The following is a 15378-nucleotide window of genomic DNA, read 5'->3' as shown; positions in this document are numbered from 1 at the left end:
ATTCACAAAAAGAATAAAGAAAAACTTTATACTACATGTCTACATGTATTGTGTCCTCAGCCTTTTTGTTTTCTACGTGCATATTTTAGTAGGGATTTCTGGCCCAAAGTCACCTACTTCCAAGATTCACAATTTAAAAAAAAAAAAAAAAAAAAAAAAATATATATATATATATATATATATAAAACATTTTTCTTAGTTCAAAAATATATGTAAAAGAAGTTACTTTTATTTATATCTGATATACTTTCTGAACAGAAGTCACAGTTCACAACATATTTCAAAAAGCATCATGATCACAGGCTGCAATGTGAGATACTATTAACAAATCAACATCATAATTCTTTGAGTGCTGTAAACATTGGCATAGGTTTTGTTTCCCACATTCAGGCTTTTACAGTGTCTTAAATGTTAGGACAAAATCAGTAAAAAATGACGTAAAAACGCAGTTTGTATAAAATGCTAAAATTTAAAAAATGCTAAAATGCTACAAAATAACAGTGGGAATCACAAAAAAAAAGTTTAATATAAATGTAGATATTGAATATCTTACTATAGCTCCTAACGGACTCATCTTCTCAGAGCCGAGACGACGTCCTCCATAGCTGCTGCCGCCTTTTGCAGCTCCATTTGTTTTCTTTGTATCTCTGTGAAAACCAGATGTTGTTTAGAAACACAATTTTAAAATGGTAAAAATGGCAGTACTGAAGATGGTATATGGTACAAAATACGCCAAAGTGAAGTGAAATGCTATTCTAAACTATGCAAATCTTAGTTGAGAATCATAGTTTAGTATGCCACTGAAGTCATACAAAACCTCATATTATAGCATGGCACAAAAAATCACTGTACTGTAATATATTGTCAAAAACACGATAAAAACATCATAGTATAGTAAGTTGTTAAAAATATGAAAAAAAATGTCATAGTATAGTATGATGTTAAAAATGTCACAAACATGTTATAGTATTGTTGACTGTTTAAAAAAAAGGCAAGAAAAAATTATAGTATAGTATGTTGTTCACAAAAGTAGTAAAAATCTAATTATATAGCGTGTCTTAAATAGTATGATAAAAACATTAGATTATGGTATGTTGTTACAAAGTCTTAAAACATCAGAGTAAGGTATGTCATACACGTTATAGTATATACTTAATAGTCATGAAAAGATAATGCAATGTGGCATAAAGTCACAAAAATGTCATAGTGTAGTACACAAAATGTCAAAAAAAGTCATGGTATAGTATAGCATAAAAACTTCATCATAGTATGAAATTAAGTCATTAAAAAGTCATAGTAAGTGTGCCATTAAAAGTCATGTCCACTTATACTATGCTAATATAGTGAATCATAAAAATGTCATGCAGAAGTATAACTAAGGGACCCGACAATGATCTCCATCCTTTAAACCACACAAGAGTTTACTTCACCCTCTTGCTGCTTGGCCACGAACTCTGCCAGTTTCCCAGAAGCCGTCAGCAGTGTCAGTGCAAGATCATAATCTGTGGAAACACAGAGGGAGCATTTCATATTCCAGTGTTTTCAAACACGAATAAATATGAGACGGAGACGCCGTCACAGCAACTTGTGATCGTCACGTATCCTTCCTTACCCTCCTGGCTTGCCTCGTCTGACTGAATTCTACTGGAGATACTGGTCATCTCATTTATGAAACCACTGAATATGGCCTGTGTGCATCCTGCTGCATTGCACCTTCTCCAGAAGCTGGAGGCATCGACGCTGGGCTCTGGGTCAGAGGGAGGAGCCGTTGGAGGGGAGGAGGGAAACGGGACGGTTACGTGGTTGGTTACATGTAAGGTTTCAGGTGGAGGTGGGGAAATGGGTGAGCTGCTGCACGGAGGCGAGCCGGTAACACTGCCGTGTTTGGAGTGGTCAGGAGAGGACGGGGGTCGAGCAGAGCTCTGCTGTGGGACAGGTGGTCCAGCAATGTGTTCATCAGCACCGTGGAGAGGACTCTGCTCAAGACTGGACCCTGAAGACAGAGATGGACAGCTTACATAACATCACTTTGCTACAACAACATGTTTGAATTTCAACCCTCTGAAGCCCAGAGCGACATCACTTTTCTTGTGCTGCTTTCAGACGTTTTCACAAGTATCTTAACCTTTAAACCTTGAGCAAATTGATTTCTTTCAAAAACTAAGGAAAAGAGGCAATGAGCAACTTGGTAAGAAATGTTTGGCAAATTGCAATAAATAAATAAATTTAGAGATTTTTATCTTTATTTTTTAAAGGTAAAGAACAATATCTAAGTAAAAAAAAAGTCTAGAGAAAAAAACATGCACAATCCTTATAATTACATATCTAAAATAATGTTAAAGAAGTCTTGTTTGCCTTGTTTTTGTGTTTTTTGTGTATTTACTTTTTATTTTTGGCTGTTTTTGAGTCACGTGATTGTTGACATATATTTAAGATGGTGACTCTTAAAACTTAGAAGTCTGAGGAAGAGCGTTTTGGCTCGAAACGTCACTTATTTCGCAGAATAAAATCCTTTGAGGGGAGCTCCCCCGGTGAAGAACAAGCTAAGAACACTAAAGCCTTATACAAGACAGGCCAGGGCTGTCTCTATTTCCTGAGGAAGCTGATGTCCTTCAGCGTCTGCTGGACAATGCTGCAGATGTTTGATGAGTTTATGTGGTGGCCGGTGGTATCCTGTTTGCTGTTGTGTGCTGCGGCAGCAGGCTGAGGGTAGCTGACGCCAACAACTCAACAAACTGACGGACAAGGCCAGTAACACTGTGGAGGTGGAGCTGGACTCTCTGGTGTCAGAGAGGAGGATGCTGTCTAAGTTTACGTGTCTTCTTGGACAATGTCTCCCGCCCACTCTGTGATGTGCTGCTCAGACTCAGGAGCACATTCAGCAACACACTGATTCCCCCGAGATGCACCGCAGAAAGACTCCTGCCTGTGGCCATCGAACTGTAAAACTCCTCTCTGAGTTTCTGACGCTCACAGTCAACTCTTGGATTTTAATTCACCCGTCTGCAGTAAAATTCCATCATTTATTTACTATAATTCAAATGAGGGTTTTAAGGTGCATTTATTCTGAAACACTGAATCAACTGCAATAACTGGTGCAATAATTCAGCTACATCAATCCTTTATGCAATTATTCAATGTGCTATATTCTTTTAACTCTTGAAACACGTTATATATATTCTTATATATATATTCTTCGTACACTTATGTATACATTGTGTTGTACTTTGTTGCATCATACGCGTATGCTCTATTTCTGATTTAAAATACTTCTTTTATACCTTGTATTGTAGCATAAGGCACATAGTTTGCACACACTTTAGACACTCAGCATATACACATATTTATAAGTTGAAATATTTACATAATAGTAGGGATAGTTTTTTATTATTAGTGTATTTCTATTTTAAATACTCCACTTTCTATAATTCTCTATGCTTGGAATCAGAGCAACTGCAATGAGCCGCAATTAACCCCCCCGGGATCAATAAAGTCTTTTGATTTCCTTTTGAGCGGTCTATAAATTTCCATAAACTCAGAAAGGCAACTGTTAAAATCAGCCATCTCTTTTCATCTCTTATTTTTCTTCCAGGAGAGTGAAAGGCACCTCAAGCACAGCTAATCAGAACCTCATACTGTTGTTTGGCTTTAGTGGCAAGTGAAGTTTTATGACCAGTAGATGTCAGTAAATGTTCAGGGTGGCTCTAAGCTTATATTTTCTTATTTTTACAATCCGTCATGTGACAACATGACAGTGAAGGGCCACAGTAGTTGAGGTTGGAGTTGCAGAATCAGTTTAATAAGCCTCATAGCGTTTTTTGCACGTATTTGGCTGTTTAAAACAAAATGTGTACCTCAAAATGAGCGTGTCAGACGCTTTCAGTGCATTTGGGCTTTTAGACGTTTCTCAAGCTTGTACATGAACTGTATGACTACAGTGTCTATCTTGATTAGGGGTTGATCGATATTGGTTTTTCAGGGCTGATACCGACTGTTAGCAGTTAATGAGTATAAAAAAACTTGAACACAAAACATTGTTTAAATGCCTTTAGTATATGTAAATGTCTTTAAATATCTAATAAAAACTGAAACTTTCAACATCATATACATTTTTATAAATTCAAATAAAACATAAATGAATAAAAAAAATAACTCTCTGATATTCCTCCCATGCCGACACTTTCTTTGCACTTTTTAATAAATTAATTTGATCAGTGATCATTAAAACGAAACACCAATACAGATAAAAATGCTAAAGCAGACGCAAAATGCTAAATATCAGCCCCAATAATCTGCTGACCCCTGGCCTTGATATTGGTGATATTTACCACCTCACGAGCGTCAGTCTGTATGTGTGTAATCGTGACAGCTTTTGTAGCGGAGACTACCTCAGAAGCCATTCTGAGTCATTTTGCAGGTGTTTATATGTCTCAGTCTGCAAACAGATTTTTGTCAGACATTGCAACATGCAGTCACAAAACGTTACAGGTGTGCAGGTGAGATCAAATTAAAGGCTGAGTCTGAAGACTGCTGGTCTGAGCAACGGGGGCTTGAGGTAGGGCAGTAAGAAGCAGGGAGGAGGTTACTGTCCCTGCTGTCTTTTGTCCCTGGCCCACATTTGCTTTGACTCCTGGGTGGATGTATCGCGGCGGGGTGTTCCCATCGCAAAATGGCCTGCAGAGCTATACTGAATTTGGATGTGCTTTTCCATTTTCCTAGTACAAAAGTTTGTCTTATCAACTGATTGCATGCGAAACAGACAGTACAAGTAAACGTAACTTAACTCTACCCACCTTCTGTCTTCACCAAATCCACATCCGCAGGCGCAGCTGCTGCCGTCTGAGTTGAGACCGTTGATACAGGTGGATGAGGAACAGAAGTGAGGAGACTCTCCGACTCAGCATCCTGAGAGGAAGCAAACACACCTTATGAAGGGTGAGTTAATAATGTTCTGCTAGTGGCAATGATACACAACATTCAAGTCCCATTTAAAAAAACATACAAATACCCCTCTAAAGTAGATTAATTCAAATTAACTTCAAGAAGCTGTGAGTTAACTATGTGTGTAACATAAAAGACCAAATCTACTCCAGGGCTAGTTTTAATTTCATCAGTTTTTAAAGTTTTAGTCCTGTGTCAAATGTCCTTGTTAGTTTTTTTTTATCATAGTTAGTCAACCTCATCCTGTCATCCTTTTGTCAGGTTTTAGCTGACAAAAAGTCAGGAACTTTAGTCTTATCTTTCTTAGCTATTTAGGTACATTTTTAGTCGAAAACTGCTGATATTCAAGTCAACAGATTATATTGAATGTTTTAGTCCATCTAGTTTAACCGCTACCTATTATTTTGTAAAGCCCTGATGTGGCTCATGCAGCACAGACATAAAACTGCTGCTCATGTCATCATCTCGTCTCACTGACGAGTTCATTAACAAACATGTTAGAGTCATAGTTTTTGTGAACTAAAATAAAAATGTCCCTGACTAAAAGATCAATTAGAAGAACTGCTCAAATGTTCTTTAGAGCAAAACACAATGATGAGAAATGATACAGCTGCTGAGAAAAACAGACGCACACTTTGAAGGCGAGACGAAATGTATCGACTCACCGAATGAATGATCGTTTCATCCTCATCTTCATTTCCTTCCTCAGCTTCTTCCTCACGTCGATTTCCTTTGAGAAACAGCAGGAGTTTAATATGTTATATAGAATAAAATTAGTATATGCCTGTCTTTGCTAGATTGATATAAACACTGAATCTGCTCTGACAGCCTACCTGAGGCGGACACAGCGGGACTCTCGCAGTCTTCCCTGTGAGTGGAGAACATCTTTAAACATTTATTGTCGACTGTTAACTTATTTATAACTTATTTTCAGTTAATCACAGAGGTTCGATCTCACCTGTTCAGCTGCAGAGAAAGCAGAGAAATATAAATGAAAGAGAAGAAAAATGAATATCAGATTACTGCACATCTTCAGCGTCTAATCAAGGTGTTAATGAGAAAAAAAGAAAGTCTGGACAGACCTGAGGCTCCTGGACAAAGCTTTCACTTTCTTCTATATCCATCTCTAACGGTGCAAATGTTTCTGAACAGGGTGGGATGTCATCTGTGGAAGAAGGAAGTCACATAAATATGTGTGTGAACAGCTTCATGCTAAAGTGTTTAAGAAATTCTTGTGTATTTTAAGTGGGTTAACCTGAATTTGAAGAGTCATCTGATGTGATTACTCTGTTGCTTTTAAATTTACATTTAGAGGGGGTTTCATCCTGCCTGTGAAAGAAAAGAGAGATCAGCCGTTACAACACACAACTTTATTAACCCTGTGTGGAAAGCAAAATGTGATGAAGCTCCATGATGAAACAAAAAGAGGGAGGTAAATGTGAATAAATCAGTAACTATTAGTATATCAAAAAATATTTTAACTTTTTATTGAAACTGTCCACCATTATAAACAGTGAAGGTATATATGGAGCATTGGATAAAAAAATGAAAAATTTGCACACAGTCCAACTGCACTCACTTTATTTCTCAGACCTTAATGAACCATTTTCATATAGTCAGACAGCACCGTAATGTACATATATAAACTACAGGTTTTCATCTGCCTGACAGCAAGCTGGAATAAGTCTTGGTGTGGAAGGCTTTGCATTTTAAAGGTATATTAAGTAGGACTTTCCTTAAATACATGTATAGACTAATACAGATATAATCCCTCTCAATAATTACTTATGATCCCATAGAAGTGTGTGGCAGTGTATTTACCTGCAGAGACTCTGCCCTCTGCCTGTATTTTCATCTTTTATTTTGCAGTGTTCAGGATGTTCCTGGCTACAGCTTAGAGGTGAGGCTGAGACTTTAAAAATAAAAAACTGTAGCAGCACGTTCAGACTGTTAAGCAGCATGTTTATAATACAAAAGCTATGAACAAAACTGTAGAAACAGCCCAGCAAAAAAAAAAAATGGAGCCAGGTGAATCTCCAAACAGAGAGGCTTATTTCAAAGCAAGACTGAATCTCAGGTTGAACCTCACGTTTGTTGGCTATACACTGAAAACAAACTGGAACCAACAATTCCTGCATAGTTTACCTTGAAGGGTGTTTTTTTTGTTCCTATCAGGTACATCCATCCACACGAGGATTTTTGCTCTGATATGCATCATCAGCAGGGAGACCTTTCATACAGGTGTTTACCCTTTCAAATCATGTCCAATCAACCGATCTTGTGGACTTCAGTCACGCTGTAGAAACATCTCAAAGATCAACATCTCAAGCTCTTGCTGAGCTAAATTAGTGACATAGCAAAGGGCCAGAAAATTCATGTTTATGTCAAAATTTGAATTTGTATGCCGTGTATGGAGAGTTGCTGGTGTCCTCCAATAGGTCTATAGCCTCCACATGTATGGGACTGTTTAACTAAATGCACTTTACCTGGTGCAGGTCTGAGAACCGAAAGTGAGGACTGTTTGAGAGGGTCTCTCGAGGTCTTTCCTGTGAGTGGAGAAGATCTTTAAACAATTATCGTCGACTGTTATTTTTCAGTAGACGACAGTCAGAGAGTTGATAATTAAACTCTGCGGTTACACTTGAGGCTGTAGTTTGTAGTGGTGTTAAACTGTGCTGCATTTTGATGCAACATGTATGACTGAGACTATAATAATATGCAGAGGATTTATCTTTAAAGTGTTTATTTAATCTATAAAATGTCAAAAAAATAAAATTTTTAAACATCAATTGTAAATTTGGAAGGCCTAACGTCATTAGATGACTTTTTTGTCCAAACGGGTACAAATCCCTAAGATATTTAATTTATGATTATGGAACTGAAGAAAGAGAAAATCCTAACTTCTAAAATAATGAAAAGGCCAAAACCTGACCTTTGTTCCTTAATTAAATGGCTTAATTGATAAACTGATTATTTTATCACCCGTGAGGTTTCTATGATATATCTGTTCTGCAAAACCACACACAAAAAAAGAAATATCAAAGAAACAAAAAACAGACGAACAAAGAAAACTTATTTTCAGTTAATCACAGAGGTTCGATCTCACCTGTTCAGCTGCAGAGAAAGTGGAGAAATATAAATGAAAGAGAAGAAAAATGAATATCAGATTACTGCACATCTTCAGCGTCTAATCAAGGTGTTAATGAGAAAAAAAGAAAGTCTGGACAGACCTGAGGCTCCTGGACAAAGCTTGCGCTTTCTTCTATATCCATCTCTAACGGTGCAAATGTTTCTGAACAGGGTGGGATGTCATCTGTGGAAGAAGGAAGTCACATAAATATGTGTGTGAACAGCTTCATGCTAAAGTGTTTAAGAAATTCTTGTGTATTTTAAGTGGGTTAACCTGAATTTGAAGAGTCATCTGATGTGATTACTCTGTTGCTTTTAAATTTACATTTAGAGGGGGTTTCATCCTGCCTGTGAAAGAAAAGAGAGATCAGCCGTTACAACACACAACTTTATTAACCCTGTGTGGAAAGCAAAATGTGATGAAGCTCCATGATGAAACAAAAAGAGGGAGGTAAATGTGAATAAATCAGTAACTATTAGTATATCAAAAAATATTTTAACTTTTTATTGAAATTGTCCACCATTATAAACAGTGAAGGTATATATGGAGCCTTGGATAAACAAAATGAAAAATTTGCACACAGTCCAACTGCACTCACTTTATTTCTCAGACCTTAATTAACAGTTTTCATATAGGCAGACAGCACCATAATGTACATATATAAACTATAGGTTTTCATCTGCCTGACAGCAAGCTGGAATAAGTCTTGGTGTCGAAGGCTTTTTACTTTAAAGGTATATTAAGCAGGACTTTCCTTAAATACATGTATAGACTAAGTACTCAAACAATTGTTTGAGTATTTCATCCTCCACATCTGTTTCTATAACTTTAGGATACGCAAGATTTTTTTAAAAATTGCAATACATCAAGTGCAAAATAATACATTTTTTGATTGCTGAAGGCATGGGATGCTACTAAATTTGAGGGTAAAGGGTCTATGAACGTATGAAACACTTACTTGTCACTGGATTTAAACGGTCTCTGTTTGAAAAACAAAAGCAGAACCGTTTATGGATTTATCACTAAATTGTTTTGAAAAGAAATGCCAATATATCAAAAGTTGTATTTAACGGTACGTTGAATAATATGTAAACCTTGGAAGATGAGCGTGACGCACTGCTGGATGAGTTGGAGTCGCTGGCGTACCCGGGTGGTCGTCTGGCTGCAGCAGGATCACCAGCAAAGAGCAAAGACAGTTATTGAGCAGTAAGAAAAAAAAAGTAAAACACACGAGACAGCGCTCTGAGCTGGACTTACTGTTGGCGTTCTTCTTATGTGATGAAGGAGCATGTTTGTCGCAATGTAACCTAAAAACACACAAGCCTGGCTGTGATCAGATGTTGTTAAAAGCAGATTATAAACACAGAAATCTCTAGTTATCATGAAATATGTTTGCAATATGTACTTACATAACTCTGTTACACAGACTCTCTGGGCTGATGTTTCCCTCTGTCCTCTCACAGGTGAGGCAATAAACCTCGTGGAAATAAAAACAGATACTGTTACTTGCTTAGAAAGGTTTGCGACCTAATAAAACCCTCCTGTGTGAGAGAAGGAGAGACGTCTCTACGGTCAATATCTCCAATAATCAGCAACCAACACAATAACAACAGGTAAGAGAAAAAACATGTAGTTTAGATTTTGGGGTGAACGATCCTTTTAAGTGATTTGCCTTAAGTGTGTGTAGTAGTAACTTCCTACAAGCAAACCTTAGCTGGTTCAGCTTCACTGTGATTTTTGGAAGTCCGGGACTTTGTGTGGGAAGAGGAACGTCCGTTTGGGATGCCGTTGTTTCCTGGAAATAAAAAAAGAAAAAATTTAAACACTGAAAGAAGTGTTTTTGGGGCAGAAGGATAAGAGTTCCCACCTACCTGCTGTTTCTGGGTCGTGATTGGAGCAGAACAGCCTGCAGCATGAAAACACAGTTTTACATAGGTTTATAGCTAAAGCAAAATTTGAAATAAAACTCTTTATACTGAAGTTCAGGATGTTTTGGAGGACAAGACAATTTTCTAGACATAAAGGCGTGTTGCACCTACACAAATTTCTCCTTGTCTGCATCCTCAATTATCTTAGCTCGGTCTTTAACAGCACACGGGTAGTGGTAGGACTTCTTGCAGCGCTTGACTTCACACCCAGCAGTGGCACCCTTTCTCTGGCATCTGTTACAACTCTAATGCAAACAAAGGTGTAACACAACATTAATACAAAGCTTCCAGCACACAGCTAATGTTTTAAACCTCTTCTTTGTTTATGCAAATGTTAACGATGCTTACCAGCCTGCTTCCTCGTTTCACCTCATTGAGCACATCGTCCACACAGAAGCCAAACAGGTCGTCAAACTGGGGGGTATTACGGCAATACAGACCAGAGGAATATAACTAAAAAAAGAAAAAATATGAGTGAGGACAAAATGTCTCGGACAGTGACACTGTAATTCAAAGAAACACTTACAAGTGTTTCACTGGAGGAGCGGGAATAAACATCAGTTGTAAATGAAGGCCTTGTTGGATTTTTATACATTAAAAGCAAGAAATAAAGAAATAAAGGGCAATATTACTTAATTTGATTTGATATAGAAATTTGTGAACATGAGCTTTGACCTAGTTGTTGTCGACAATTGTTTGTTGTTGAAGTCAAAAAAGCTGAGTACTGTCGATGTAGATGTAATAAGTCAAGCTAATATTTACAAATTTCTATGTCAAATTGAATTAAGTAGTATTGCTGTTGCACTATATTCAACCCTAATTCCAAAAAAAGTTGGGATGCTGTGTAAAACGTAAATGTAAACACATTGCAATGATTTGCAAATCTTGTTTTGGACGTATATTCAAAGGAATACAGTCCAAAGGCAAGATATGTATTGTTCAAGCTCATAAACTTTGTTTTTTGTAAAATATACACCTATATAATATGATGCCCGAAACCCACAGCTGTTTGTTGTGCACTAATTACAATTTTAGTGCATTTTTGGGTTCAAAGTTCAAATAATTTAATTTAAAGTTTGTATGAATTAATATCTATTTATAATGTAGATCACCATCTTTCTACCAATAACACATTTAGCTAATAATATTGTCAGCTATTTTCTATCCATAAAAGATTCATCAGTACTCAAAATCAAATAGAATAGTTGGATGATTTCTAATTTTATGTCTATTGACTTGACTCAATTAACTGTTTCAGTTCTGGTCTGCATTACATTGTTTGTCGGTCTCAGAGCACTGACAAGTGTTATTAATTTAACTGCAAAATGCTAATTCAGCACATATTTTGGTTACAACTCTAGTAGTGGAAAAAGTAAAATCTAAATCCTTTAATTCAGCAATATAAAAATACCCCATTACAAGTAAAGTCCTGCAAACCCAAACCTTTAAGTAAAATATGTCTCAAAATGTTGAAAAATGTCAGAGTGTTTCCAAAAGCTCAAGATGTCATCCTAACATATCTTGTTTTTCACCACAACCCAAAGATATTCAGTTTGGAGTCACAGAGCCAGAGACCTTTTGTCTTAAAAATTACTCAAATGGATTAGTAAAAAAAAAAACTTTTACAGATTAATTAATTAATTGTTAAAGCTCTAATTATAGACAGAGTTATTTTAAAGTCTTAATAAATGCTGAAGAGTAAAAAGTACAATATTTGTCTTTGAAATGTAGTTGAGTGAAAGTATACAGTAGCCTTGTAGAGGACTGTTATACTATAGTACCTTGAAATAGTACTCTGTACTAGGGGTCGGCTAATATTGTTTTTTTCAGGGCTGATAACGATTATAAGTACTTAATGAGACTGATAACTGATATTTGGAACCGATATGCATTTACATATTACATATTTCAGTCAAAATTCAGAATTTGGAATATAACAAACTCCAACAAAAATACTTTATATATATCAAGTTCCCTGCAACTTTTTTTTTAAATGAAGTTCAGTGAAAATTTCAATAACAATAATTATAAATAAAAACAGCTCCCTGATGTTTTACCAAGTAAAAGTCCCTCCCCTGCTGACACCTTTTAATTAATTTATTTCATTAGCAATGATTAAAATAAAATACTGATACAGATAATCAGCAAAATTCTAAACATCTCCCGATAATTGGCCAGGCCAATAATCTGTCGACCCCTGGGAAAAAGTACAATATTTCTCTTTGAAATGTGGTCGAGTGGAAGTATACAGTAGCCATGTAAAATATTTTAATACTAAAAATGGTTGGAAATCAGCATCAGCAAACAGCCAAATGCTGGTAAAATGTGCAAGTGGCTGCTAGATTTGCTTCAATCACCAGCCCAAAAAATAAATAAATGGTAATCTTTTGACTGGCTGGAAGATTTGGGAATAAAAAGTTAATTTCCAATTCCAACCCTGACACTAAAGTACCTTAAAACTGTTCTCAGTTGTCATCAAGACAAATACCTTTTGAGAGTGTTGTTAGTGGGCTGTAAAAAGGCTTTGACCAGAAAATGGCTTAGAGCAGAAAAAACCAACACTTAATGAGTGGAGCGATATTATATATGAAATTTATGTTATGGAAAGAATCACTTTCAGACTCAAAAACCAATCATCTTTGAAGAGAACTGGTCAAAATGGCTCAGTTATGTGTCAACTTTAAGACCTGATTTCATATAGACTACAAGGATAATGTTTAACTCTTTATTAAGGAATGTTTTCTCTATCTTCCAAGAAGCATCTCTATATGAAGCGCTGTTTATGTCGTCCTCTGTGCTTATTTCCTTCATCTTCATCCTGCACGTTTTTGTACTTATTTATTTATTAATATAGTTTATTTTGCACAGTATTATCTTGCTATTTTGCTATCCCTTTGCTGCTGCAATGTTGGAAATTTCCCCACTGTGGGACTAATAAAGGATTATCTTATCTTATCTTATCTTATCTTATATTTGACTCATGTTTTACGAAAATCCTCCCCTTGTCATGTTATGTTGTTAATGTTGTGTTATGTTGTATGTTTTCGTGCCCAGTTGGCACAAGTGTTGCACTCAAACCTGTATAAATGTGAATTTCAATGTAAATATCAATACTAGACTCGTACCTTTTATATTTTATATTTGTATCTTCTATTTTATCTGTTTTCTTTTTTTCTATATTTATGTTGCACCAACCCACCAGAACAAATTCCTAGTATTGTATTAACTATACCTGGCAATAAATCTTTTCTGATTCTGATTCTGAAGTGTATTTGTTGCTAAAAGAAAATGAATAAAAAGTAAATTAAAAAAAAAAACTGTTCTCAGTTCTTCTGATTCTTATTGAAACATGCCAGGAAGACAGAGTTAGTGAATATTTGACTGCCAAAGGGAATCCCCTCTATGCAAAACATCTGTCATTCATTATAAGGCCATTCATTTCCATCAAGACCACATCCTGTATCATCGTCTCAGCGCGCATACAGGCTCGAGCGTAAACCGCATGCTAAGCTTGCCAACTTTAGTTCACTTACTCAACAAACGTTTCTTGTAAAAAGCATAAACACGGAAAACACAAAGCAGCAATCGCGCGTTAGAGATGAATGAATATCTAAAACGACAAACATGCTAATATTTACCAGACAGTTTTGATGAGCCGTGACTTCATCTTTAGTCGATAACGGGCCGGTTATTTGCGTCTCCTCTGACCGGCGACAGAGGACGCAGGACACGTTGTCAACATCGTCCATTTCTGTCGACAAACGAAGAGATAAAGTCTTAGTTTGACTAAAACAAGAGTTGGATTGTGCTCCAGCAAGGTTACAGTCTGTGTGTACACTACTTCCTAATATTTCACCGCCCATTACTTTGACTGTTGGTTGCCAGGTTGCTTCTGAAGAATCCCCCGCTCGCTCCCAAAAATCCCACAAACCTGTTATTGACGCTTTGAAACATGGATCGACATCCGTTTTCTTTTGTTGCTATCAGACGCCCTCACAAGCTTTTAAACCCTCTAAAATCTGAGCGAAAAACAGCCAATTTCTACCTTGGCAGGCAACAAGTTTCAAGTAACTAGTAAAATGTGACAAGTGAATGACCTTAAATTTGTAATAAAAAATAAGGCATCTGGAGTGAAATATATATAAATTAGAAAAATGTCCAGAATATTTAAAATTACTACTTTTAAAACAATTCTATTTTTTCTTCTGTTACAGAAAAAAATACATTTTTTTTTTTTTTAAATTTATATTATTGTATACTTGATTTTTTTTTTAATATAACTGTTAAAAGTTTTCAAAAGTATCAATGTGGACGTGACTTTGGTTTAAAAAAAAAAAGAAAAAAAAGGATTTTTTGTTAGTTTCAGCCTAACACAAACATGTTGCATACATGTGTGCATAATGCTTTTCTTCCACAGAGAGCTTCATGAGGAGTTTACATTGGTGGATTGGATTGCCGAGATTTATGACTTTATAAGAGTTTAAAGACAAAAAAAAAAAACAAAAAACTATTTTTCATGGCAACTTATTTTGTCCTTAAAAAAAACAAAAAACAAAAACCTGACCTTGACAAACCTGGCAACCCAGCTGAACAGTTTCACTTTCATTTCTGGTCCCAAACATCTTTACTCTCTAGCTGTCTGAGGCGTTGTCCGCCTAGGTGTGTAATAACTGCACCAACAAATGCACTGAATACCTCAGACATGCATCATTCACTGCAGCAGTCTGATTTCCTTTAATTGAGTGAACCTGAATCGCATCTCATCCACTGTGCACTCTCCTGCCACTGGGCTTTAGTCAGAAGAAGGCTTGGTTGGGGAAAAGCTCTCGGTCCAAGTCAGGTCAGCCTCGCCCTGATGCCGGCTCTCCTCCCTCTTTATCTGGCGCTTTGTTTCGTTTCTCCCTTCTGGTCTTTCAGGCCGCTCGGCATGTGCCGTTTGTGGGGATCCTTTCGCAGGTTACTGCATTCAGTCCAAACCCCACACAACTTTTCCTAATGTTGGGAAGTGCCTCTCTATCCTAGAAAAGTCATGCTTCAGCAGAAGGGGCAATGGTGCTGAATAAAGTAGAAAAATAAAGCAAAATATAGCAAAAAATAGCAAGGATTTAAGGATTTGAGTAGCTACAGGCTGCTGCATCTACATGTGCTGCCATCGTCATTGGGATTTAAGTTGTATAATAAGAAAGAAGTAAGTTTTTTAAATGACAGCACTCAGTGTAGCAAAATGTCCCGTGTCTCTGATACTATAAAATATGATACTTGAATATAAATGCAGGATTGAAGTAAGCTTTGGTGGAAGCAGTTATTAACTCTTTTCCACAGGACTGCAAAAAAATAATTGTTCTCATTATGGATTGATCTGCTGGTTATTCTTTTTTG

At 36.4% G+C, this 15378-nt stretch overlaps 2 protein-coding genes across 4 annotated transcripts; both read right to left on the bottom strand.

Annotated features, from left to right (window-relative positions):
* Positions 1-209: 209 nt before the first annotated feature.
* On the bottom strand, positions 210-13871 carry phf11 (PHD finger protein 11). The gene is made up of 18 exons (XM_088082715.1): positions 13638-13871; positions 10348-10452; positions 10111-10244; positions 9943-9977; positions 9781-9866; positions 9481-9548; positions 9329-9378; positions 9166-9233; positions 9030-9052; positions 8345-8418; positions 8172-8254; positions 7428-7487; positions 5775-5853; positions 5607-5671; positions 4794-4905; positions 1613-1993; positions 1431-1502; positions 210-647 (listed from the first exon to the last, which is right to left on the bottom strand). Exons 1-18 carry the CDS (start codon positions 13860-13862, stop codon positions 571-573), a joined length of 1797 nt encoding a protein of 598 aa, XP_087938841.1. The 5' UTR covers positions 13863-13871; the 3' UTR covers positions 210-570.
* Positions 5855-8068, bottom strand: LOC148188532 (uncharacterized). 3 transcript variants are annotated; one of them, XM_088083411.1, is made up of 6 exons: positions 7428-8068; positions 7087-7281; positions 6763-6853; positions 6197-6270; positions 6024-6106; positions 5855-5907 (listed from the first exon to the last, which is right to left on the bottom strand). In XM_088083411.1, the coding sequence occupies exons 2-6, from the start codon at positions 7157-7159 to the stop codon at positions 5896-5898; spliced, it is 333 nt and encodes a 110-aa protein (XP_087939537.1). In that variant the 5' UTR covers positions 7160-7281; positions 7428-8068; the 3' UTR covers positions 5855-5895. The 3 variants fall into 3 exon arrangements, with proteins under 3 accessions (XP_087939537.1, XP_087939536.1, XP_087939535.1); XM_088083410.1 differs by having other exon boundaries at positions 7087-7237; XM_088083409.1 differs by having other exon boundaries at positions 7087-8068.
* Positions 13872-15378: the final 1507 nt, after the last annotated feature.

This window comes from Plectropomus leopardus, chromosome 10, assembly GCF_026936395.1.
Source record: "Plectropomus leopardus strain MGB_pleo_1.0 chromosome 10, ASM2693639v1, whole genome shotgun sequence".
NCBI lineage: Eukaryota > Metazoa > Chordata > Actinopteri > Perciformes > Serranidae > Plectropomus > Plectropomus leopardus.
This window is presented reverse-complemented; position numbering and strand designations above follow the sequence as displayed.

Excerpts from the sequence above, each read along its gene's own strand:
- phf11 (XM_088082715.1), bottom strand. The coding sequence starts at position 13,862 with ATGGGCGGTGAAATATTAGGAAGTAGTGTACACACAGACTGTAACCTT. Across the intron at positions 9,549-9,780 it reads GTGAAGCTGAACCAGCTAAG|GTTTATTGCCTCACCTGTGA; the intron begins GTTTGCTTGTAG and ends TATTTCCACGAG. Across the intron at positions 8,419-9,029 it reads CCGTTTAAATCCAGTGACAA|GCAGGATGAAACCCCCTCTA; the intron begins GTAAGTGTTTCA and ends TTTCTTTCACAG.
- LOC148188532 (XM_088083409.1), bottom strand. The coding sequence starts at position 7,159 with ATGATGCATATCAGAGCAAAAATCCTCGTGTGGATGGATGTACCTGAT. Across the intron at positions 6,854-7,086 it reads CAAAAAAAACACCCTTCAAG|TCTCAGCCTCACCTCTAAGC; the intron begins GTAAACTATGCA and ends TTATTTTTAAAG. Across the intron at positions 6,271-6,762 it reads AGAGGGCAGAGTCTCTGCAG|GCAGGATGAAACCCCCTCTA; the intron begins GTAAATACACTG and ends TTTCTTTCACAG.